Source organism: Natator depressus, chromosome 3 (genome assembly GCF_965152275.1).
Source record: "Natator depressus isolate rNatDep1 chromosome 3, rNatDep2.hap1, whole genome shotgun sequence".
Lineage (NCBI taxonomy): Eukaryota > Metazoa > Chordata > Testudines > Cheloniidae > Natator > Natator depressus.
In genome coordinates, this window is record NC_134236.1 from 122,471,286 (window position 1) to 122,498,539 (window position 27,254).

The 27,254-nt window shown below is 44.7% G+C and overlaps 1 protein-coding gene across 1 annotated transcript in view; it reads right to left on the reverse strand.

Annotated features, from left to right (window-relative positions):
- The window catches only part of PRKN (parkin RBR E3 ubiquitin protein ligase), a 1,223,721-nt gene that overhangs the window by 536,083 nt on the left and 660,384 nt on the right, over positions 1–27,254 (reverse strand). Inside the window, exon 6 of the mRNA XM_074948732.1 lies at positions 16,291–16,406. Within this exon, the coding sequence (XP_074804833.1) occupies positions 16,291–16,406 (116 nt within the window). The remainder of the gene's footprint in view (positions 1–16,290; positions 16,407–27,254) is intronic.

The following is a 27,254-nucleotide window of genomic DNA, read 5'->3' on the forward strand; positions in this document are numbered from 1 at the left end:
CTCCCTAATGTGGCATGAACCTTGCTTGATCACACTATCTTGGAGTCAGCAAGAGTAAAATACAAATGTGAAGGTTATTACTATTTTATAGCAATAATGTTATTACTATTTTATAGCCCCTGTCCCAGAGCCCAGGCTCCAACCCAAGATGGAATGTCTACACCATAATTAAACAGCTCCTTAGTCCAAGCCCCAAGATCCGCGAGCAAAGTAGCGTGTATGCAATATAGTGAATCACGCAGTGTAGACAAAGATGGGTTTCTGAACTAAGATGGGAGGCCCTGCCTAAGCAAAAACTTTAGGTTTCCTGCTCCCTTCAGCACTGAAGCACCATTGTCTTGCACTCTTGCAACAACATGGAAAATAATGGCCCCCTTTTTCTTCCAATCTGTGGCTTGGCTTTGGTTTCCACCACAGAGGAAGGTTCTCTTTCCACTCCCACAAGCAGAATGACTTTGTGACTGTGAGCATACAGAGGCAAATTTAAGCTCTGATCTGGCTCTTCTAGAGATTCTGGGAGAGTTACCCTCCATGGCATTTACAAAGAGGTAATACAGAATATCAACTTTTTATTGCCTGTGTGCTTATGGCATTTTGTTACCATTTGATACCGTGGTGATAGGCTAAACAGATCCTTCGATGTGCAGGACCAAATCCAGCGTGGAGCTATTGTAGTTTTCCTGAACACAGCTAACAGGACCCAGCAATGCAGGGGCTCCCTGCACAGTGCCACATAGCAAAGGTGCCACCTGTCCTACCTGGGTGTAGGACAGGTTAGCCTAAGGCTGGGTGATTAGATTTTTCATGCAGTGCAAAGAAATCAGGCCCATTTTAAGTGTCCATTCTCAGGGTGGAAATTAACCCGATTTAAATTATATGGCAAGATGCAGGTTTTGCTCTGAAACTAGTATATCTTAAAAATGTCATCTTAAATGAAATCTGTATGATAAGAAATTAAGGAAATACCTTTTGTATAAAATTCCTCAGAAACAGAAAGGTTGCATTTGGCACAGCTTTACTGGATACAAAGATAATTCCTGCAGCAGGCAATGTTAAAACTGCATGAAGTAACTGGTCTACATTTTCAAAAGTGGATAGTGAATTTAGGTGTCCAAACTGAGCCACCTTAAAAGGGCCTGATTTTCAGAGGGTGGGTGATCTTCACACTGTAAATTAGGTGCCTTTAAGGAGGCCCACATTGGGCATCCAAAATGAAGACATCCAAAATTATTAGTCATTTTTGAACATTTAGTCTGTTTTTAAATAGAAGTGTATATAAATAAAAGAGCAAGTTCGAAAGACCTCAGGAAGAGGTAGATAAACCTTGGAAGTCCATTGGATCATATTTTTGATAGAGGCTAGAGTCCACAAGAGCTAAATCCATGCTTAGATGCCTTGGGAGAAATAATCTACTGTATCATATCATAACAACAAAAAGAAAAGCAGTGATGCTGCACAAATTACTATGAAAAAATTTGATTTCGATACGATAAATATCATGACAAGTGTATCAATCAATTGCCTTTGAGGTCATTACCAGCCCATAACTCATTCAGGGCTTTATTGATGTCTGAGTTGTTTGTAAGTATCAACAGAGCAACTTAAGTGAACAATTTTTCACTAATATTGCACTGAGTTGACATCACTATATTACCAGTTTATTTTATACCATAGTTTATAGAAAAATAAAACTAGGAAGCACAGCCATTTGTAACACAGAAAATTACATGAAAAAGATGTTTAGGTCCTGAACAGGTTTTTCACACAAACAAACCACTGCCCCCTCCCCTGCCTTATTCCCCCAAGCAAAATATGTATCCATATGGCTTTGAAATTGATGAAGCCAAGAATACAGTTCCAGGATCTCAGATTAGCACATTACTAAAAAAACAACAAACAAACAAAAAAACAGAAACAAACAGTGTGAAAAGCAGTGCGTGTATAGCAGCCATCAACTTTCATGGATTTTGTGATTTTCCTAAAATGTTGCTCTGTACTAGCCTTTAACAGAATATCATTAAAAAAAAAACCTACTGAAGCTATTACCCTGAAGAATCGAATAGATCGTACTGAAATCTCCTCGGCCAACAGCTATTGCTCCAACTTGAATCATTAAGTAACTCCCTTGAAATGCATACCCACATTTGATAAAGTTACTTGTGCATGGTGACACCTTACCTATTTTATTAGTACTTCACATTTTTAATCTTGGTCATTGGAAAATGGGACTTTTGCCTGATGTTAACATGTCCAATTTCTGCCCAGCTTTTCTCTGGATTAAAGCTATTCTGCAGTGTACATCTTTAGGGTTTAGACTGCTTGTTTGGCTGTTTGTTTTTTGTTATTTGCCCCACAAACAGTCTCGTGTCTCTATTTTGTTCATCCCATCCATCCAATTTTACAAATAAATTTCATCTCTCACCAAAGTAAATCACTGTATTTGGTGTGGTATAATAACAACATTAATGACATTTTCAGATGTAAGAGATATGATTAGGCTACCATTTCATAAGATCTTTAAAAACACCTTACAAAGACAAGCTCTATTAAAAAGCAAAATTTCATTTACTACTCTTTATCTCTACCTAAACACAAATATTTGCTTTTTTCAATATGTCTAAAGTTATAGTAATATTGAATCTTGTAGAGTCTATTTAATAAGTAGTAGCATACGAGGCCAACTATCCAATTAGCAATCCATTGGCTGTTGTATTACAAAAAATGCATTATGACTTTTTGACAGGAATATATTTAAGATGTTTTCTTTCATATTAGCTAGTTATGTCTTACATAGCTTCCATAAATTAGGAGTTAATGGGCAAAATGTTCATCTTTGGCAATGCCCTTTGTAGGATTTGATTGCTGTTGTTTATGCCTTTTGCTTCAGTTAGTTCCTGCAACACTCTCTGGTCTTTAGTTCACTGAGGCTTCTATGATCTCCCCCTTTCTTTTCTCCCAGTGGAGCACATTTCTCTCATAATCAACACTTGATTAGATTGGACTAAAACAAAACTTCTTAAATCCAAATATACTCAATTGAATATATTGTTCAGTAGTGATAACTGAAATATTTTTTTCTTATAAACGCATTTTTGCCTTTTGTGGGCATTAGCAGTGCTGAAAATGGAACAGAAAAAATTATTATGGGGAGTGAATATAGTGTTGTGATAAATAAGAGGCGGGGCGGAGAACAGCTCCCTTTTATGGACACCCAGCCAGCCAGCTAGCTATAAAGTCCCTCTTGGTAGCTCTTCTCTACTTGCTTTACCTGTAAAGGGTTAAAAAGTCCACAGGTAAAAGGAAAGGAGTGGTCATCTGACCAAAAGAGACAATGGGATGGCTAGAACTTTTTAAAATTGGGAAAAAAGTCCCTTTGTCTGTGTGTTGTGGTTCTTTGGAGAGAGGGGACAGAGCAGCAACAGGCTGGGACTATGCTGTAAAAAGCTTTTTGTCAGGTATGGAAATCAGATCATCCTAAAACCTACTCATAAATCAGAAAATGTCTAGAAAAACCACACACCACACAACAGAACCACTAACCCAGGAACCTATCCTTGCAACAAAGCCCATTGCCAACTGTGTCCACATATCTATTCAAGGGACACCATCATAGGGCCTAATTACATCAGCCATGCTATCAGAGGCTCGTTCGCCTGCACATCTACCAATGTGATATATGCCATCATGTGCCAGCAATGCCCCTCTGCCGTGTACATTTGTTAAACTGGACAGTCTCTATGTAAAAGAATAAATGGACACAAATCAGATGTCAAGAATTATAACATTCATAAACCAGTCGGAGAACACTTCACTCTCTCTGGTCACTCGATTACAGACCTAAAAGTTGCAATTCTTCAACAAAAAAGAGTCAAAAACAGACTCCAAACGAGAGACTGCTGAATTGGAATTAATTTGCAAACTGGATACAATTAACTTAGGCTTGAATAGAGACTGGGAGTGGATGGGTCATTACACAAAGTAAAAATTTCCACATGTTTATTTCCACCCCCCACTGTTCCTCAGACGTTCTTGTCAACTGCTGGAAATGGCCCACCTTGATTATCACTACAAAAGGTTCCCCCCCCCCCACTCTCCTGCTCGGAATAGCTCACCTTAAGTGATCACTCTCGTTACAGTGTGTATGGTAACACCCATTGTTTCATGTTCTCTATGTATATAAATCTCCCCACTGTATTTTCCACTGAATGCATCCGATGAAGTGAGCTGTAGCTCACGAAAGCTCATGCTCAAATAAATGTGTTAGTCTCTTAGGTGCCACAAGTCCTCCTTTTCTTTTTATGATTAGGTTTATTTCTGTTTCTTATTGGCTTGTGGACTCCTCTGTGCTAACCCCAAATGCTTTTTGTTGTGCTTATAACCTTTAAGATGGACCTCAAGGTGGTTATTCTTGATGTTTAATTTTTGTAAGTGGGTTTTTTAAAATCTCACAAAAGCCTAAGTTCCAGATGTATTTTGTTTCTTTTTGTTTTTAATAAAATTTACCTTTTTTAAGAACAGGATTGGATTTTTGGTGTCCTAAGAGGTTTATGCACGTTTTTAGTTAGCTGGTGGCAAGCTGATTTCTTTGTTTTCCTTTCTCAGCTCTTCCCCGGAGGGGGGTGAAAGGGCTTGAGGGTACCCCACAGGGAGGACTTCCCAAATGCACCTTCCTGGGCTCCAAGGGGTTTTGCATTTGGGTGCTGGCAGCATCTACCCATCCAAGGTCAGAGAAAAGCTGTGACCTTGGGAGTTTAATACCAGCCTGAAGTGGCCAGTATTAACTTTTAGAATCCTTGAGGGCCCCTACCTTCTGCACTCTTAGTGCCAGAGTGGGGAACCAGCCTTGACAAGTGTCATTAAATTTCAAAGCAGTCTGCATGAGTACTTTGTGCAAAGCAAAAAGAGGTACAATTTCTCCTTTGCTGGGGCCTTGAGGGGTGCGCTGGATGAGGGGCAGGGTTATACTGCCCCCAAAGTGGGTGGGCCTGGCTGAGAAGGATCAGGGCTAAGACAGCTGGTACATAAACTGATTTGGCATATCTGCTGACCAGGCTCCGTTGGTACAGCTCATATGGAGCTCAGGTTTAATCCTAAATCTGCACCATAATGGTGGAAACCTGGAAGCAGAATAGGCAAACACCATCACTTACCTTCTTTTGACAGTGAATCCTCCCTCCCATGCAAGAGGTCTGGCTGGCTCAAGGAAGGGTTATTTATTCCTCCCTGGGCTGCCTGTGTGTTCAAAATCACATCGGGGTCAGGCAAGTGACTGTCGCGCCTTTGTCCTGGTGCACCTTGCTTGGGGAGAGCGTCCCTCCTGACAGGGCCATGGCCTTTACCTTTAGCAACCCCGCGCAGGGCCCAATGAGCTCGCTTTTCCTTCGAAAGAGGTCAAAGGGAGGCACGAAAAGCGGGGGAGGGATAGCTCAGTGGTTTGAGTATTGGCCTGATAAACCGAGGGTTGCGAGTTCAATCCTTGAGGAGGCCATTTAGGGATCTGGGGCAAAAATTGGGGATTGGTCCTGCTTTGAGCAGGGGGTTGGACTAGATGACCTCCTGAAGTCCCTTCCAGCCCTGATGTTCTATGGTTCTATGATTCTAACTCTGACCTTCTCATACCCAAACACCCCTGTGTATGCTCTCTCTCTCCCCCTCACACACACACTCCTTTGCTACCTGCTTATTGTGTGAACAACGCTTTAAGGCCAGAAGTTAGGAGCAGAAACACTTCCTACACATTCTGTACATTGTCAGTCTCTCTCATTTTTTCCTCAAGCTACTCTCGCTGCTTTTATTTTTCAGGGTCTCTCTTTTAAGGCACTGGCTGTGAAGCCCAATTCTTTCTGTTCCTCTGAGTGGCATTTAAAAAAAAAAAAACTCTTTCATCTTGCTTATTCCATTGTAACTTTCACACAATAGTCCTTATACAAGCTCTACAGAAATTGTCATCCACAACAAAATAGAACAATACACTACATATAAAATTAGATACATGTTAAAATGTATTAATTTTAGTACTTATTGGTATGTATACATTATAACCAGTGTCTTAGCTATGCTGCATTCAAAAAAATTTCATGCATTACAAGATGTTTATTATTTCCAGCTATTTGCATGTATACTTGAAAATGACATTTATCTGCATTATCGATCAACAACTCATCAACAGACATTACTATTACTAGATGACATTTCATTAATGACTTTTTATAATAGTGACTTTTTTTGTTGTTTTTTAAGAGGACAGACATTTGTCATATTCCTTCTAAACACTTCTCACTCTTCCACACTGTCCCTTGGAAGTATGAAACTGAAAACTGCTTTCTTAGCATGTTTTTTTCCCTATCCATTGCAAATTCACACTCACTTTCTTAGTGTTGTAGTTCACGAATGGTGAGTATCACAGTTTGGGGGTAATTTCCCTGTATTCCCCCTCTGTGGTCCACAAAGGGCTCCCACTTTAGGCTCCTGGCTCATCAGCCATCACCTCTATTGGGTGAACGCATGTCTCACTCCCTCCTGACTGGGTTTTCAAGGCTCCACAGCTCCCTGGTTTTACACTGTGATACCCCAGCAAGCTGGACTGACGTCTGTGCTTTGCTTTCTCTCCAGAGGCTATGACCCTTGTACTGCCCACAGTTATAAATTACCACATAACTCTCTCTAAACAAGCACATTAATTCTTAATGTGAAAGCATTACAGAGAAAACATTAAAAACCATGATAAAAAAATTAAGCAGAGTGACAGTTTTAAGTAATTATTTTACATTTCTGTAAAAAAAAAATCTGCAGTGCTTTAATAAATGAAATAACAGTGACTAATAACTACCAATGCCTGATCATACTTTGAATACAGTCATGCTGATAGATATTCTCACAAAAGTTTAAGATCCAAAATCACCATGTCTTGTATAGGATAGATTCAGATAACTGACAACTTTCAGACAGATACTTTCCAGGTGGGAGTGCATTAATTAATTCTCTGTGTTATGTAGTATACTTTATTAAGTACATATAAGCAGAGGAGCCTGCAAAAATAGTTCTCTGTAAAATCTGTGCCAGAAATAATAATTGCAGAGAAGAACCTTAATTGTTAAGACACATGTAATTAAAAGTCCACTTATTACTGGCAACATACTCTGCATCCTGCAGGCTTCATGTGAAACGAATGACAAAAACCCAGGCTCAGAGAAGAGCTGTATATCTTGCATCAATATAGCTATGACAAATTACAGAGATTGTTGTGACACTTGGATGTGGATTTTCTTTTTATTCTGAATCAGATTTCAAAAGTAAAAATTAAAAAATGTAACTCAAGGTGCTTCTTTTTATACCTGTGGTAAACAATGCTGCCTACAGGCCTCCTTCCTCTGTGCCCCAAGTCAAATACCGCCTAATGAGCAGTAGTTTGAGGGGCTCTCACTGCACCAGGTGAGGACGAAGAGGGAGTTATGATGGAGTGCTGTTCATTCGAACTAGGAAGAGATGGAGGGGCTCTCCCTCTGCTTTCAACAGAGAAGAGCTACGCTCCTTCCTCCCTCCCACCCGCCCTCTGCTTACCTTAACCACTGCCAATGAAGGATATGTACAAGCTAACACCACAGTAGCTTTCTCACAATGCTTTACTGGAGATTAGAAGAGACTGGATGTTAAGCAGTACAGCATTTGGATGCAAGGGCAATGCTAATCTTAAAAGATTCAGAGGCAAAACAGCAGGAATTGCAATGCTGACCAGTCACTGCCAGCGGGTGCTACTATATACCAGCAGTGAAAGTGAGATGAAAAGATAAGGCAGCTGAATTTCACGCATAAGCACTTCTAATGTCTTCAGGAAGTCCTGTTGATGCAGCTGCTTGCCTCCAAGACCCACAGAGTTTTCCATTGGAGAAATGAAGGTCACTTACTGGCATTAAAGTGGACATGGTTCACATTTCGAAGTATCAATGTCAATAAAATGTTCTCTATATTTTTGTAGGTATCTGTTCCCAAACATTACAACTAAATAATCTGAATTCTTTTGTGCTTTCACTGAATGCATTTTGGAGGCCTAATCCCATTAGTAACAGTTCTTAGTCTGATGTCTGATGAATTTGTTATTCTACCTTGTCATAAATATAAAGGGAAGGGTAAACACCTTTAAATCCCTCCTGGCCAGAGGAAATCTCCTCTCACCTGTAAAGGGTTAAGAAGCTAAAGGTAACCTCGCTGGCACCTGACCAAAATGACCAATGAGGAGACAAGATACTTTCAAAGCTGGAGGGGGGGGGGAACAAAGGGTTCTCTGTGTGTTGCTTTTGCTGGGACCAGAGCAGGAATGCAGGTCAGAACTCCTGTAAAAAGTCAGTAAGCAATCTAGTTAGATATGCGTTAGATTCTGTTTTGTTTAAACAGCTGATAAAATAAGCTGTGCTGAATGGAATGGATATTCCTGTTTGTGTGTCTTTTTGTAACTTAAGGTTTTGCCGAGAGGGATTCTCTATGTTTTGAATCTCATTACCCTGTAAGGTATTTACCATCCTGATTTTACAGAGGTGATTCTTTTACTTTTTCTTTAATTAAAATTCTTCTTTTAAGAACCTGGTTGCTTTTTCATTGTTCTTAAGATCCAAGGGTTTGGGTCTGTGTTCACCTATGCAAATTGGTGAGGATTTTTTCAAGCCTTCCCCAGGAAAGGGGGTGTAGGGCTTGGGGGTATTTTGTGGGGGAAAGACGTTTCCAAGTGGGCTCTTTCCCTGTTATATATTTGTTAGACGCTTGTTGGTGGCAGCAATAAAGTCCAGGGACAAAAGGTAAAATAGTTTGTACCTTGGGGAAGTTTTAACCTAAGCTGGTAAAAATAAAGCTTAGGGGTTTTTTCATGCAGGTCCCCACATCTGTACCCTAGAGTTCAGAATAGGGAAGGAACCTTGACATACCTAAATTGATTTTTAAGAAATCCCATTAATTTCAAGAGGAGCATTAAAAGGGAAAGTGTTAGACTTGTTGCTTTTGGTCACAGTACTTAGGAAAGACAGATTTAATACTTAATACAATCTTCTTTTTTAACCCCCTTTGATCTTCAAGGTCCTGTGACAAAGTTCCTCCTCTGCCTTGGTGGGTCCTCAGTAAAAGTACCACATGTACATTGTCATATTTTCTGCAAGAAGTATTTTAAAAAAATACATCATGTCTCAAAAGCTTCAACATAGTATTTGACTGTATATCCATCCCCTATTAATATTGCACAATTTTTTATAAGCCAGGTTGTCCACAGAAAAAAGAAAAACAAAATAATTTCTTTAAACTGCTAAAAGATCTTTTCTAACAAACACAATGCTGAGATATCTTACCTCAAAACAATATGCAGTGCTTATATTCATTAGTGGGTAGCACACTGCAGCCAGTAAGGGGTCTGAGTCACTTTCTACTCCACTAATACTGTCATTAAGGGTAAAGAAAATCCTTATTGGGGAGTTCCAACAGTCTTATGATATGCAGGTAAGATCCCAGAGAGTAAGAATCCTGCACAGCTGGGATCTTTAGATAATGCAGATGTTTCTAGCTCTGATGGTCTGTGAAACATTGCACCTTAAACCAGTGTGTGATCCAGGATTTCCTCAGTCCTGGCCCTTAGAACAAAGTAATCGAGAAGGGAAACACTACAAAAGTTAGAGGAGGGAAATAATTTTTCAGCATTTTTTCCTTTTTATAAAAGTATTCAGTTGAAAGCTCTTTGGAGGTTTTGGATACTAGAGTTGGATTAGTGAGCAGAGTGTCCCTAATATCATGCTGAAGCATTAGTTCATTATTGACTCAGGGAGAAGAGTGATACCTATTCCATTTCAAACAGTACTTCCTATGAAGTGAGCTGTAGCTCACGAAAGCTTATGCTCAAATAAATTGGTTAGTCTCTAAGGTGCCACAAGTACTCCTTTTCTTTTTTAGTACTTCCTATAGCACTTTTCCTTTGAGTTCTTCTATCCAAATACTGACCTTTTCCAATCCTTTTCTGCCTGTGAAGTCTAGCACAACTTGAAATGATTTGGCTGCAAGGAATTTTGACAGCTTTTACCTTCCATTTATCCTTGAAGGTAAGAACACCTTGTAATAGTGAAATCAAGCAATCTCACTGGCTCCAGTATTAGGAATGCATTAAAAAAAATCCCCTGCTTGCTTACAAAAAAATCTAACCTGGGAACAATTTTTTTCATTGTTTTTCCTCTCTCTGTTTAGTATATATTTTCAGGATTATGAAATGAGTATTTGTAAAATAAAAAATGTAAACTTTGATCAATACAACAGCAAATACCTCTCCTTTTGGGGAATTCTTCCTCTGTACTAAATAATGGCAAGCTCTATATATCTTTATACCTGCACATCTCTTGGAATGCTAAAAATAATGGTGCCTTTAGGAATTGTACACTACCTAGTTTGTGAAAGATGACGTGAGGCACTTTTGCTCTGTACATTTTATTTTTATATTGCTTAACATTGTTGTTATTTCTGAGCCTGATTTACAGTTACCCAGGGGTACTCATAACCCTTTTGATGTTATTTCTACTGGAAACAGTTGACAAAAGCAGATTTTCCCTTAAGGATTGCCCAGTTTCAGTGCTTGTTTCAAGTTTCTGCTGTTTGCTCAACCCATTAAGAGCTTCTTCAAAGACATAAAATAGCAGCCCATCACCTTGAATGCTACAAGAAAAAAAGTGTGTATAAAGACTGCCAACTCATACTTTCACTCTGCTGTAGATAAGCAGAAAGCATTGACATATAACACACTACCTGGAATACTGCCTATGGATTTAGCATAACTCTGCAAGAGGTTTTGGTTCTGAAGTATTTCACTGTCGGTCAGAGCTGCTTGAAAATATTCATATCAGATATAAACCCAGGGCAAATAGACAGTGTGCCTAATGCAAGCTTGAGACTAAAAATTGGTGATGGGTTTAAACATTACTTCTACTTTGTATTTTTTCTGCATATCAGAGTATACTGCTGCTTTAAATAAAATTTTTTTCATGAGCTTTGCACTGCATGCTGAAGCTAAGGTAGCATATACAGTCTGTGCCAAGCTTCTTGGGGCTTAAAGTGCTCGGCATGTGGTGCACTAACTATATACGATGGTAAAACACAACTAGAAAGTAGAGCTCACTGGTCAGCAATTCTCAAACCTGAACTATGTACTGACAAGTGACTACTACAAAAAAATCATTAATAAATCCCCACCCAAAAATCTTTGTTAGGTGAAACTAAGGTTGTAGCCATATATAAATGTTTTATGTTTTTATTAGACTTCCAAGAACACTAGAGTTAAAAGAAAGAATTAGAAACTCAGGAAATGAAGATTTTACAAAAAAACCACAAATATTTGGAAGTACGGAAGGTCATAGTTACCTCTGCCCTCCACTGATCCTTGCCTCCCATCTTTAGTCCTTTGTAAAATGTGTTAAATTTGGATGAAGGACTTTTTCTAAAGTCTCAGGAATCCACGGACTACAGACCAGGACATCTTAAATTTGGAGAAGGCACTCTACTTATGCAACTTGCAAGTGGAACATCAAAAATGTGCCTCAGATAGCATTTATAAATGGCTTTATGTATCTGTTGTTGACACACAAATTCTGTGTCTAATGATACTTAGACAACTGCCTGCCCAGTCACAGGACTGACTCCATAAGGAAGAGTGGGGGACAATTACATTTAGTATTCTATCAGTTTAATCAACAATTTGAAAAACAGCTTTTCTTCTGTGAAGCGTATAATGACAACAAAGAAAGCCATAGTTGACACAACCACCATATGTTTGAAAGTAAATTGTTCTTGTCTTGGTGGTCAGTGATAAAATGGAAGTATTATGGGTGGATATGGTAGTCTGAGCATTTCATTATTTCAGGCCTTCATTACAGAAGCAGAGGTAAGGTCATCTGGGTACCTCAAATATAAATTTTCATACTTACAAATGCTTGGGATTCTTATAAGACAACTGTTTCCTGGGTTTCTACAAGATTTGAAATCTAACACCTGAAAAGTAATCAACACTCAGCATAATGATGTGTGTCTGCAAGGTTAACTTAATCTTAACGTATGCGAGTGGCAGTGTATTTCCTTGTTTGTTTGTTTGTTCAAATGGTCCTAAGATTGCCCATAGAAGAGGTCTGTTTCTACAGATGCCAGAAGGGCCACAAGACAAGAAGTCCTGATTCAGCAGACCTTAGGAAGCCCTTGGAACAAGGGTGGGCATACCCTCTTATTCTTTCCACAATAATTTCTCTGCTACCCCCACCATCCTATGGAGGGAGTCCTGATGCTGCAGACCTCCCTTGGGCCTGAAAAATTGAGTCTTACTCCTAAGAATTTTGGAGGTCCTCGGAATCATGGCACCCCTCCTGTAGGGTCAAATAGGTTCATCAAAGTGGTCTTCCCTCCTGTTAACCCACTGTACACAGGGACTAGGGCTGGGAAAATAGAGCCGGCATGAGGTCTGAGGGGTTAGAAGAAGCAAGGGAGGGAGGGAAGGAAGGAAGGGAACCTCTTCCCTAACCTACTGTACCTCCTTGGTGCTCCCTGACTGCATTGGAAGGTGTCCTGGGGAGTGAGACAGCCCCTTCCACTCCTGTGGATTCCTTGGCCCTGTGCAGGGAGACCCGGGGCATGAATAGTCCTGTTGCCACTCTGACCTGGCTGGAACATATGGTATGTCTTCACTACAGATTTAATTCAGCTCATCAACACTTGGCTTAGCCTAGTCTGGGGGTAAGTCGCCACTCTGCAAAGCCATACCCAAGTTACTGGGTCCTCACTGGTGCTGCATTCACCAGTGTGTATCGCTAGGACTTCTGGGGACATCTCTCATGCTTCTTTGTCTTGCAGTAAGTTGAGCTGCTCTATGATTCTTTCCCATGGAATTGTGGAAGAACTGGTCTGTCCTGAGCACATAGGGAAATTGTGGGAAGGCTTTTGATTACTATCAGCACTCAGATGATTTATCCTGTACCTTCACTACAAAGTGGGCAGGTTTCCCAGTTCGAGTGAAAGGATCATATAGCCTATACCTGACGATAGACCAGCTAGGCTAGGTTAAAAGCACCATTGAACATGGGTGAGAGTATTGCATGTGTGGATGGGAGGGTGATTAGAGGAAACATCTGAGTAAGAGCCTGAGTTAACTATGGCAGGAGGATCCTCCATCCATCACCATTCCACACTGCTTTTTGGTCAGCAGTTTCAAAACGGATAAAATGGGAAGTTGGCATACAGATTGGGGCAGCATCAGTATAGTTTAGCTTCCTTAAATGTGTAATTCTGTACTGGAAAATGTTTAGTTTTATTGTAAGTTTAACCTTAACTCTGAATTTCCTGGTGGTAGTAGGGCAAGGTTTGTTTTGGAACTACAGCATTGTAAGGGTTTTACTCTTATTTATTAAAGAAAAGTTAAAACTGAGGGAACATAAAATACTTTTTTGGTTGAGGACTTATTTGGTTTTCTTACCAATGGTTCTAGTCTGGGAATGGGGACAAGCTGGAGGAGCATTCCCCACTTCCTATGGGCTTCCTCCAGTCTGCTAGGGCAGAGCAGACCTTAGGAGGTACACAGAAACAGGGCTCTGACTGATTAAATACATTATAACCCTGATGAGTCTTCAGAAGCTCACTGGAGGACTCTCTACTCCTCAGAAATTAGGAGGGTCATGGGGCCCTCATAAGGTCCACACACGTGAGTGTTCTTTTGTATGGACCTAAGGAGAGTCACAGTAAAGGGGAATGCTTCCTCCTCCACCTTTATGTCATCCTCATAAGGTTCCCAGGAAGCCTTATGAAGTTTGTTGAGGGGACCTCGATGGCTCTCCAGAGGCTATTGGGGATCCAGCCCTTCAGTATGCTGTTCACTGGCCAAGTACTCCTTCCCTTCCCCTGACAAGCCTTAGGAACCTTGTTTATGTCTGATCAGATAAAATCAGATTGTCAGCACTCAACAAGACGAAATAGGATTTTCAATCTCCACACTCCCAACTAGGTTTCTCAGGGGCTGGCAATGCTATTTAGGAACAATTACAAAATCACAGAAATGCAGATTTGGAAGAGACCTTGAGAGGTCTTGTAATCCAGTCCCCTATGCAGAGGCTGGACTAAGTAAAATTATACCATCCCTGACAGACGTTTGTCTAAGCTGTTCTTAAAAAGCTCTAATGAGGGGGATTCAACCACTTAACTGGGAAGCCTATTCCAATGCTTAACTACCTATATAGTTAGATGAGAAAAAAAGTCCTACATCTTCTTTATTGCAGATTAAGCCCATTAAACTTTTTGTCCTACCTTCAGTGGACATGGAGAACAATTAATCACAATCCTCTTTATAACAGTCTTAACATTTTTGAAGACTGTTGTTAGGTCTCCCCCTCAGTCTGCTTTTATGAAGACTCAACATGCCCAGGGTTTTTTTTTTAAACTTTTCCTCATAGGTCAAGTTTTCTAAACATATCATCATGTGTGTTGCTCTCCTCTGGACTCTCTCTAATTAGTCCTAAACCGTGGTGCCCCAAACTAGACACAGTACTTCAGCTGAGGCCCACTAGTGCAACGTAGAGAGGAACAATTACCTCCCATGTCTTAAATATGACATTCCTGTTAATACACCCCAGAATGATATTTGATACAGGTAATTTTCCCTCTGTTAATATTCACCCCTTCTTGTCAACTGTTAAGAATAGGCCACTTCCACCTTAATTGAATTGGCCTCATTAGCACTGACCCTCCACTTGGTAAGGCAACTCCCATCTTTTCATGTGCTGTAATATATATACCCCTTACTGTATTTTTGACTCCATGCGTCTGATGAAGTGGGTTTTAGTCCACAGAAGCTTATGCCCAAATAAATCTTAGTCTAAAGTGCCACAAGGACTCCTTGTTGTTTTTGCTGATACAGACTAACACGGCTACCACTCTGAAACCTTACCTATGGAGTGGCATTAGTGCCTAACCACTGGGATAAGTTATTAAAGTAATAAACTACAGAATGCCTGCAAGATGAATTTTAAAAAGAGACAGATTACACTGTTATAAATCCCAAGCATATGTGAAGTGATGGACACCATACTATTCTTTTCAAAGCACACTTATCTTTTAGCCTATCAGTAATACTCATTTTCTTCAGTCAACTGCTGTCAGCAACCAGTCATACTCTGTCAATGCAGCAGCAAGCACTGAAAAACAGCTTAATGTAGTATATTGCACTGTGTCTGGGATGAGGTAAGAACATCCCATTATCTTCAACCAGAAATTCATTTACAGAAATCCCTTTTTAGTCCTAGACAAACTATTTGGAGATAGTTTAACTCACCCTTCATGATCTCTTATAATAAAAACCCTGGCTTTGCATATTTTGAAAACTTGCACATTTCTACTCTTGCAAGCTGCAGACCACTCAATGCTGAGATATAATAATTATTTATAGGGAATAGTATGGTGTTATCAGTTATGTGATGCCTCTCCAATATTTCTCATAAACAGATGCACATGCACTGGGAAAATATGCAGAAAAGAATTTGGATGTCTAATGACTATGTTTGTTTGGAAGCCACTTCTATTTAATAATCAGAAAGTAATCATACCAGCATCCTTGCTTCCCTAATAAGGATGTCACATTACTTTTTTCTTTAAGATCACAAAGTCAATTAAAGACAAAATTGAGGGATAAGATATAACAAATTTTCAATCAGATGCACCAGACACTTGAAATCAATTACTGGAAAGTGTTATAAATCATTGGATTGTTTGTATTAAAATCACTGACAAGCAACTGATTTTTAATCCACATATTTACAGTTAGTGTTTTTCTAATATAGGATATTGAATATCACATACTGTGGCCAGTTTGTAAGTTAGATCTTGCATCAAAAGGAATTTTGCTTAGTTATATTAAACAATTAAAGAAACGGGGCGGGGGGGCGTCTATCATAAGGCTCAGTTTCCCTTTTTATGGGAACATTTCTTGCACTCAGAAATTTGGCCCAAAATGTTATGCTCCAAAAATGACTTACAGGGACAAATCTGATCACTTGTGCCACTCCCTTGTTGACGTAAAGCGGTTAAGGGCACAAGTGATCAGATCTGCACCTGCATTTCAACTGTGTCTACAAGCTGTAGATCTTATTTATGTTGGCAAAACAGAAGAACACAATTAGAAAAAATTAACACATTACACCAAAGAAGGAAAAAATGGAGGAAAGAAAAACAGGAAAAAGAAACTTCAGAAATAAGTACTTTGAAGCACTGAAATTGTGTCTCTGTGATACTCTACACAGTACTTACCTAATATCTGTGCACGTTATACATGTGATATGCCGGCTGTTTGTTGTAATGAGGTTCAAAGCCACAGATGTTTCATTGTCAGAAGCTGGGTGTGCTCCACATTTAAAATAAAACTCCTGAAATATTGAAGGAGAGAGAAAAAGATTACATACCTGTAGCTCATGTCTTCTCTTTATCTTAGTCTAGTTGACATTTGAGACAGCAGAAAGAAAATCACCACTGCCAGCACTAAAGGGGGGTATTCATTACAAATGATTTAGAATGAATTCCCTGCAAAAACTCCTTGCTAGGCACATATTTTGTTCTTTGCAAAAAAAACCCTAATGAAGGCCATATCCCATACTGCATAGTTTCAATATTAGTCGTACACAGTATGATTTTCTGGATCCATAGAGAAAAAGTATCACATGACACCACAGAGGTCCGGGCATTATGATGCTACACACTGTAACATATTAATGCTCTTCGTCAAATTTTCATCACAAAAGTTACTGTCATATGAAAACTAAGGATAGAATTTATAATGCCTTGCTCTAAATAAGCGAAGACTGGTCTTATTTCTGTGACAATGGAAGCCTATATAGTATCGTATTACTAGTGACACTAACAAGAAGCTCCAGCTCCCTAACTAAGAACACATTTTACATTAACCACTGTATTTGAGTTAAGTTATTCTGGACTAGTTTTATTCTATACAGCTTCTTATATCACCCTCATCAGCCCAGTATTGGAGTACCTTCCAGCAGTCCATTAAGCAACATGACTAACATCTGTTGTGTGAGTTGTTCCCTTTCATCCTCTCCTGAAAAGGAAGACTGTGGATATAGTGTTGAATGCTGGTTTGTGGGGCTCATCCCTCGGGAGGTGGGGGGGACACAATGAGATCATCATCAGGGGTGTGGAAGGTGGGCCATGGGGCTGCAGCCAGTGAGGTGGCCTGGCTAGGCAGGGCAGCTGCAGGGAGGGCACACAGGGAGTCTGCAGCAGTCAGGGAATGGGGAAACGTTCTCACCCCTGGTGCCCTGCCCTGGACACCCAGCCAACCACAGTCCTTCATATTTTAAACCCACTGGACCCCGTGAGAATGAAAGCCTCTGAACAGTGGGGAGGGATGGGGAAGAAGCCCTGGTCCACTACATGCTGCCATGGGCTCCTCATGAAATTGTGCCAGCCAGGTCCTGCCACCGTGCCAGGAGGGAGCCGTCCACACCACTCATTGAGTCACTTTCTGCCCCAGATGGACAGGAATCACAAGGGAGCACTATGACTCCCATGGAGAAGCGGGGGAGGCCACACAGCTAAAAAAAAATCTGGGAACCTTGAGTGTAGAGGAATCCATCACTGGCTGGTGTGCCCTCTCCTGGGTGGTCATGGCACAGCAGCCACCTTTAGTCCATTGCCCTCGGGGGGGGGGGGGGGGCAGCTCCTTGGGCCACTCAGTATTTGGTTCCTTCTTGCAACTCAGCCTTACTGAGCTTAGAGCCTCACTGCTTCTAGGGTAACCACAAAGTCCAAACAAACACCCAAAGGCTTAGTGCCCACATAGCAGGTCTTCAGTCCTGATCTGGGCTTAACAGTCCTTGCCCCTTTATTCCTGAGACTTACACTGCCCTTCCTGTGAGTGCCCGGTAGGGACCCCAGGCCTGCTCTCTGCTCCAGGCTCCTGCCCAGAGAACTTGTAATAAGCAGCAAGAGTCTGTTTTTCATGATCCCTCGCTGGTTCCCCGGCTTCTTCCTACCTTTACCTGCATGAAAGCATCTATCCTGGAGCTGCGCCCTCCAGTCTTGTCTCCGTGCAGCTTTTCTCAGCCTGTTGCTAAGGAGCTCTCTCAGGGTATCCCCAAGCTTCTCTGTCTGCTGGCTAGAGACACTTTGCCCCTGCTGCCGTCTCCTTTCAGGCCCAGGGTACAAGCTCCCTACTACAGCTCTGCTTTCTCAGGTCTCCTCCTGGGCCCTGCAGCCCTTCCTTTACCAGAACCACCCCCTCTGGTTCTCTCCAGCTCAGTCTAATTGTCAATTAGCATCTCCCCTCCTGCTGCCACAGACTGGACTAATTGGGCCCTCAGGCTCCCTCTTAACCCTATATTTGCCAATGTAGAGCACATGTCCCTTCACAATAGTGTAGTGCAGGGGTTTTCAAACTTCATCGCACCGTGACCCCCTTCTGACAACAAAATTACACGACCCCAGGAGGGGGGACCAAAACCTGAGCCTGCCTGATCCCCGCTGCCCCAAGTGGGGTGGGGGCGGGGGCGCAAAGTCAAAGCCGGACTGCCACCAACCTGGGCAGAGGGGGATGGGGGCAAAGCCCAAATCCAAGCCCAAGGGCTTTAGCCCCAGGCGGGGGAGACTAACCTGAGCCCCACCACGCAGGGCTGAAGTCCTTGGGTTTTGGCTCTGGGCAGTGGAGCTGGGCTTTGGTCCCAACAAATCTAATGCCAGTCCTGGCAACCCTATTAAAACAGGGTGGTGACCCACTTTGGTGTCCCGACCCACAGTTTGAGAACCACTGGTGTAGTGTTTTGTTTTGATAGGGTTTGATTTCAGAGGTTTATTTATTTATTTATTTTTTGGGGGGGCGGTTAAATTTGCACACTGGCATGTGTTTATACTGACATATTGTCAACAGTTACTGGGGGCTAAATCATGGTCCCATAATGTTCCATAAGGTTAGAATTAGATCCCTAGGCCCCTTTTTGGATGAGCTTTTGCCTTTCTTTCTTCCAGCCCCTTCTCTGGCCCCAATTCAGCAAGGTACTTAAGCACAAACTTAATTGTAAGCATGTGAATAGCCCAGTGGAACTAGTTGCATGTTCAGAGTTACGCTTGCGCTTACATATATTGCTGCACTGGGGCCTCAACTTATTTTAAACCTTGCTTCTTTTATATGTAGTTCAATCTTTGCAGTAATTCACTGATTTTTTAGTTTTAGTGAAACAATTTGGATTTTTTTTATTTTAATTCAGTCCTGTGAGTTTCTACTTGCTTTACTACTTCACTTCCCCAGTACCATGGAGTATTGTGGTCACTCTATTTATAGAAGTAAAGGAATATTGACCGCCCAGTGTTCAAAGCAGGGAGATTAAGGGCATAGCAAATACAGAACAGAAAGAAAACTTTTGGTAAAAGTGATTCACCCACTAGTAATATACCTTGCATTTGTCCACAAGCAAAAAGAAATATTGAGCAATAAAAATGGCGAGCTCTAAAACACATGAAATGGCTTTAGACATAGAGTCTTGCACTTTTTTTTTTAAAGCATCCTTATTTCTTTGGCACAGAATTTAATACTATTTTTATCTCTGTTTGCTTTATTGCAAGCACTGCCAACAATCATAAACTATGCCCTCACAGACAAAAGTGTGCAAAATCTAGTATATAGGTTTAATGGCTTTACAAGTTCTTGATACTCCCCAGAAGCGATGCTAGCCCACTGGGGGCCATAAACAGGAATATTTTGTGCGCCCCCTCCACACAACACATATTAATAATTAAAAGGAGGCCTGTAAGGGACCTCAGCCGGGGCTCATCCCTCGGCGGGGTGGTGGGGCACCACACTACCTCACTACACTCTTGGCTGGGTGGGGGAATACCCAGTCTATGGCCCAGACCCTCAGGCTGGGTCCCGCAAGCAGTTCGATATAAGCTCAGGCCCCGGGTCAGGGCGGGGCAGCAAAGAAACAGTCAGGTGCTCAGGCCCTTAGGCAGGGGCTGAGCAAATAGTTCAACATAAGCCCAGGCCCTGGCTTTAGCACCCAGGGGGAGGGGGAGACTGCCACCCACAAGGTGGGTGGCAGGGGGGACGCAGACCCACCCACTCCACTGTGTCCCAGCCCGGGGCCCTAGCAGCGGTCAAAGACCCACTGCTGTGTCAGTGGCGATTCTGGCCGCAACACACTGATGTTGGCTCTGGCAGTGCTGCAGCCATACTGGGGTCGGCTGCCCCCGGGCTACTTCTGGACTCCCCCTCATAGGGTACCTGGGTCAGGGTAGTGTCCTTGGAGGGTTCCAGCACCATGGGCTCCTCGGGGCAGCTGCCGAGGGGTAGGCCTCGGCCGGTCCGGCCAGTCTTCAGGTTGGCCGCGGCTTGCCGGGGTCTCCCAAGTCGGAGCCAGGCCAAGGACGTCTAGCCTCTCCAGCTGCTGTTGCCCAACTGAGCTCAAGGATTGGGCTTTTCTACTTCCTGTCCTGCGCCTTGACCTCTGAGGGGCGGGCGCAGGATCCATTGGCTCCACCCACTTTGGTGTCTGGGGGGGTTCGTCCCTCAGCGGGGTGGTGGGGCACCACACTGCCTCACTACACACACACCCTCAAGTCTGGCTCCCGTTCATCGGGGCCAGACCCTTCCAACTCTCCCAGGCAGGACAAGAAATCTGCATTCGTGTGGTCCTTATCTGCCCTATGGCGGACAGTAAAAGCATAGGGCTGCAGTGCTAGGTACCAACGCGTTAGTCTCATATTATTATTTTTCATTTTGGCCAACCACTGAAGCGCGGCGTGGTCGTGACCAGCATGAACGGGGCCCCACGGAGGTAGTATCGCAACGCGTCACAGGCCCATTTCACTGCCAGGGCCTCCTTCTCTATCACCGCATAGTTCCTCTCTCGTGGAAACAACTTCCAACTGAGGTATAAGGTCGGGTGTTCTTCTCCATCCACTTCCTGGGACAGAACAGCCCCAAGTCCTACCTGCGAGGTGTCCGTCTGGAGGATGAACTCTCGGTTAAGGTCGGGGCTGTATAGGACAGGCTCATAGCAGAGACTGTCTTTGAGTGCCTGGAAGGCGTCCGTGCACTCTGAGGTCCACACTATGCGTTGGGGGCTGTCTTTGGTCAAAAGCCCTGTTAAATGGGCTGTGATCGACACGAAGCCGGGAATAAACTGCCGGTAGTAGCCCACAAGTCCCAGGAACTGGCGCACTTAGCGCTTTGTGGTGGGTGGTAGGCAGGCTGCCAGGGCCTGAACTTTTCCCACGAGGGGTCTCACCTGTCCCTCTCGATAGTGTACCCTAGATAGGTGGTCTCTTGCCATCCAATGCGGCATTTTTTTGGATTGGCGGTTAATCCTGCTGCCCGCAGGGACCTCAGGACCGCTGCTACCCATTCCAGGTGGTTCTCCCAATGGCAGCTGTAAATAACGACATCGTCCAGGTACGCGGCAGCGTACTTTCAGTGGGGTTGAAGGAGGCAGTCCATCAGCCCTTGAAACGTTGCCAGGGCCCCATGGAGACCGAAGGGCTTTTGAGTGAACTGATACATGCCCATGGAGGTGGCAAATGCGGTCTTTTCCCCGGATGCAGGGTCGAGTGGGATCTGCCAGTATCCTTTGCTCAGATCAAGGGTGGTGAGAGAGCGAGCCTCTCCTAAGCGGCCCAGCAGTTCGTCAACCCGAGGCATCGGGTACGCGTCGAATTTTGAAATGGCACTGACGTGTCGGAAGTCAATACAGAACCGCTGCGTGCCATCGGGTTTGGGTACCAGCACCACCGGGTTGCGCCACTCGCTTTGCGATGGTTCAATGACCCCCAAGTCTAGCATAGCTTGAACTTCCTCCTCGACAACTTGCCGCATGCGGTGTGGCAAGGGCCTATTCGATTCCCGGATCACCACTCCAGGCTCCGTCTGAATGGTGTGGCGAACAAGGGTCGTCGGCCCGGCTGGGCGGTGAAAGTTCTGGGGAACGCCTGCAGGAGGCACTGGGTCTGCTTACATTGCTCCTTGGTCAAGATTTCTCCAAGCTAGGGTGCTGAGGAGTCCTCGGTCAAGGGTACTCGGGGGCCCAATTAGGGCTCCAGGGGGCAGGGGTTAATTAGAAGGCCCTCTCACACTCGCCAGGGCTTCAGGAGGTTAACATGGTACCGCTGAGTTTTCTTACGCCAGTCAGGCTGGTTAATCTCATAGGTGCCCAGTCCAACCTTTCGGACCACCTCATATGGCCCCTGCCAACAAGCCAATAGTTTTGATTCACTGGAGGGCAGGAGGAACAGGACCTGATCGCCAGGTTTGAAATTGCGGACCCAGGTCTCCCGGTTGTATGTTTGGGTCTGAGCTTCCTGAGCCGCCTTCAAGTTCTACCAAGCTAGAGCTCCCATCTGAGCGAGGCGTTCTTGAAGCTGGAGGATGTACTTCAAAAGGCCCTAGGTTGGTGACGGGGCTTGCTCCCATGTCTCCCTCATGAGGTCCAGTAGCCCCCTTGGGCAACGTCCATACAATAGCTTGAAAGGGGAAAATTTTGTGGAGGATTGGGGTACCTCACTGATGGCCAGAAGCAAAGGCGGGAGCAGCTGGTCCCAGTGGTGTAGGTCCTCTGGAAGAAATTTACATAGCATGTCTTTGAGGGTACAGTTGAACCGATCCACCAAGCCGTCGGTTTGCAGGCGGTAGATAGAGGTGGTGATGGTTCTGGTGGTGATGCTCCATAGCGTGACGGCTTCGGGGAAATGGGTAGCATAATCCACGATGACCAGCACGTACTGGAACCCAGCCATACTCTTCAGGAGGGGGCCCACCAAGTCCATGGCCACTCGCTCAAATGGTGTTTCTATGATGGGCATGGGAATCAGTGGGGCCTGAGGCGTCCGTGAGGGAGCAGCCAGCTGACATTCTGGAGAGGAATTACAATAGTTCCTCACCTCCTGGTGCACCCCGGGCCAGAAGAACTGTGTCAAAATTCGGGCGAGGGTCTTTTCCTGTCCCAAGTGCCCTGCAGCTGGGATGTCGAGGGCGAGTTTCATTACTGCTCATCGGTGACATCGCAGCACTAGCAGTTCGGTCTGGACCTCTCCAGTGTGGGGATCTCGTTCCACCCGATAGAGACGGTCACAGCGTAACTCAAAATGGGGCTACACCTTTGCTCAGCATGGATCCATCAGGGTCCCATCAATGGCCGCTAGCTGCTCATACGCTCGACTAAGGGTAGGGTCTTCCCGTTGGTCCCAGCAGAAGTCGATGCTAACCCGAGATTCGTCGGCAGACATTGGCGCCGGGTCCTCGGGCTCTCCTCTCTGTTCCCTGGGGTCCCTTTCCGCCCCCTCCTCTGGGTGGGTCTCAAGGCAGCTTTCCAGTGCTGGAGTGATTTCCGGGCCTTCCACGGCATCAAACGAAGGACCCCTGGGAACTCTGGCCAATCATGTCCTAGGATCATGGGGTAGGCTAGTCGTGGGGCCAGGCCAACCACCATCAGCCGCATGACCCCATCAACTGTTAGCCAGACTCGGGCACTGGCTTAGGGCCATACATCGTTATGGATACACTGCAACTTGGTGGTCCCCAAGAGGGGGTCCGCCAAGAGGCTTAAGCTTTGGCGGATGAGGGTCTGGCCGCAGCCTGAGTCAATCAGGGCCAGGGTCGGGCAATCCTCAACAACTACTGGCACTGTAATCTTGGTGGCCTGTGGCCCTCAGGTGCGGTTTTCCCCCACTCAAATGTGCCCGAAACAGCAGTCCATCTCAGTGCAGTCCCATTGCAAGTGTCCACATTTCCCACAGAAGAAACAGGGCCCGAGCTCTGGTAGTCTGGGCTGGGCAGATGCTCGCTCGGGGCTCCCGGGGGGCTTCGATTGGTCCTTCTGACCACTGTCTCAGGGGCCCAAGAGGCTGGTCGAACCGGCCCCTCAGGACGTTGATACCGGGGCTCCTGGCCCTGCAAAGAGTTTCGCAGCTCGACCCGGTGCTCCCCTTTCCCTCTAGGTTGGGGCGGTCAGGCCCTCATAGGTGGGCTCGAATAGCCGGTCCCACTAGGGCTTCAGCCCTCAAGGAAATCTTCCATTAGGGCGATGGCGGCAGTTAGCGTTGCAGGCCGATGGCTGAGGACCCAGGCCCTTCCTCGTGATGAGAGGATGTGGATGAACTGTTCCAGGATGACTTGTACAGTGAGCTCATCTGGGGTTCGCCTCCCGGGCTGTAGCCACCGCTTGCATGCCTCCCTCAGCTCCTGGGCCACCAACTGGGGTCGAGCACCCGCGATGTAGGTCAGATTCCGGAACCGCTGCCGGAAGGTTTCCAGGCTGACATCTAAGGCTTCTAGAATTGCCGCCTTTACCTGGGTGTAATCCCGCGCGTCCTCCATGGATAGCCCCCGGTACACATCTTGGGCAGTCCCGGTCAGATATGGGCCCAGGAGGGTGGCCCACTGGTAGTGTGCCCCCCTTTCAAAAGTCACCAAAAAGGCTTCAGGATCATCCTCCGGTCCCATTTTGGTTAGTCGCACCGGCGCAGTGGGCCGGGGTGCCCCGGCAGTGTCTTCCGGCTGGGGTTCCGGGGGGCCGTGGCAGTGCCGCTGTCAGCTGCTGTACGCCTTGTCTCTGGAACTCCTGAATCTGCACCCCCAGGTCCCAAATCTGCTGCTGATGCTGGATCCCCAGTTGCTGGATGAGCTGCTGGTGGGTGGCTGCTGCTGCTGCTGGAACTGGGCCGCTTGCTGTTGCTCCTGGCTCTCTGTCAGGAGCTTAAAAAGTCTGGATAAATCCATGACTTCTTCGGGGGACAACCCCCCCCCCGCCCCAGGCTCCTTCTCATAGGGGTGAAGGGCTCGTGCCCACGTTCTCCACCATGTGTAAGGGAACTCAACTGGGGCTCGTCCCTTGGCGGGGTGGTGGGGCACCACACCGCCTCACAACACTCTCGGCTGGGTGGGGGAATACCCAGTCTATGGCCCAGACCCTCAGGCTGGGTCCCGCAAGCAGTTCAGTATAGGCCCAGGCCCCAGGTCATGGTGGGGCAGCAACCAAACAGTCAGGTGCTCAGGCCCTTAGGCAGAGGCTGAGCAAATAGTTCATCATAAGCCCAGGCCCTGGCTTTAGCAACCGGGAAACAGGGAGACTGCCACCCGCGAGATGGGTGGCAGGGGGGATGCAGACCCACCCACTCCACTGTGTCCCAGCCCAGGGCCCTAGCAGCGGTCAAAGACCCACTGCTGTGTCAGTGGCGATCCCGGCCACAACACACTGACATTGGCTTTGGCAGTGCTGCAGCCATACTGGGGTCGGCTGCCCCCGGGCTACTTCCGGACTCCCCCTCGTAGGGTACCTGGGTCAGGGTGGTGTCCTCGGAGGGTTCCAGCACCATGGGCTCCTCTGGGTCGCCAGTGACGGGTAGACTTGGCCACTCCTCTGGGTAGCTGACGAGGGGTAGGCTTGGCCGCTCCTCTGGGTGTCGATCAACATCAGGCCTCAGCTGGTCCGACCAGTCTTCGGGTCGGCCGCAGCTTGCCAGGGTCTCCCAAGTCGGAGCCAGGCCACGGGTGTCTGGCCTCTCCAGCTGCTGTTGCCCAACTGAGCTCAAGGGTTGGGCTTTTCTACTTCCTGTTCTGCGCCTTGACCTCTGAGGGGCGGGCGCAGGATCCATTGGCTCCGCCCACTTTGGTGTTGGGGGGGTCATCCCTGGGCGGGGTGGTGGGGCACCACACAACCTCACTACAGGGCCCCCTTGAATTGCTTAAGCTGCTTATGCCTATCACCAGCTCTGATATTCCCTATCCTTTCTGTTGAGAGACAAAAGAACTTCCTTCTGATTCCGTAAATTTGATGAAGAAATATACAGTGAGAATGAGAGCAGGCTACAGAATAGCCTACAACCTACTCCCTGCAGAGTATAAGTAGATGACATTTGTCAAAATGGACTTCATATATACCTCAGTATGCATCCTAATTCAAATGGAAGGAGATAGAGAATTAATATTCCAATACATGCCTGCAATCAGACAGATGAAACCATCAAGAATACTAAGAAGCAAATCACAGGAAGATGCAAATACAGAACAGTGACTATATTTTGAAAGTCACAACCCTCACATGTCATAAAAAACAGAGCAGTAAAAACAATGCTGTCAGACAAACTAATAAAGCTAATAGCTAGCTGCCAACTAGAACGATGCATTCTGTTTTCTTTTGGTTATTTCTTACAATACTATGGTGGCTATTTTGTTCTAGTCACGTGTAAAGATCTCCTCATGAACATTTTCAGAAGTAACTTATCCATTTCATCTTTCAACCTCTGGGATGTAGGAAGTGTTGTCTAGAGGTTAGAGCAAAGGATGGGCAGTCAAGAATCCTGGATTATATTCCCAGCTCTACACTTGACTTTCTTTGTCACTGTGGGAAAGTCACTTACCTCCCTATCCCTTCAGTTTATCAATTTATGAAAATTTCTTTAAAATACTTCCTAGAAAAATGTGTTGTCACTCATAACTACATTTGCAAAACACAACAATATCTACTGAAAGGCATTTTGGAAGTATTATTTCAAATAACAAAAGAACACAATTAGCCTTAGAAGATATACAATGTACTAGGAGCTAGAAACCCATAGAGTAAACCACAATTTTAAAAAAAATAAATGATAATTATAATAAAAATAAAGGACTGTTCTAAAATATAGAGAATTCACGCCTAGGTTTAGAGCCTATGAGCCATGTGTTAGCTCAGAGAAAGCGTTTATGGTTGGGATAGAAAAATTGAAGAAAAAAAGTGCTTTATAATGACCATGTTGAAAGTAGAGCAGCAATATAATGAAAATAACCCAGTTACAAAGCTTGTCTCCTAAGACCCTCCTCAAAGAAACAAAAGGTACAAACTGGAAGGAATGCGCTGTACTGCAAATCATGTCCTGTGAATGAAGTCCCTAAATACTTGCAAAAGTGACTGGAGTGCACATACTGACGCATGTGGTATGTTGCATGTTACATGACTCGTTATACACAATGAGGAATATATGTGTATGTGTACACACACACACACACACAAAGTGCACTCACTGCAAGTGCCGCTCTTACTGACTTGGCCCTCCACAGGTCACTTTAAAGTCTCTCCCCTCCTGGGGTATCAATGTCTCACATGGACAGTGTTCCACACAACACAAGTCACCAATATGACATCTTCTGTCCCTCCAGTGTTCCTCTTTCATTCCACTCTTGTCAGAGCAGTAGCTTCAGAGCTTCTCTATGTGGCATTTTAACAAAGCTCCAAAAG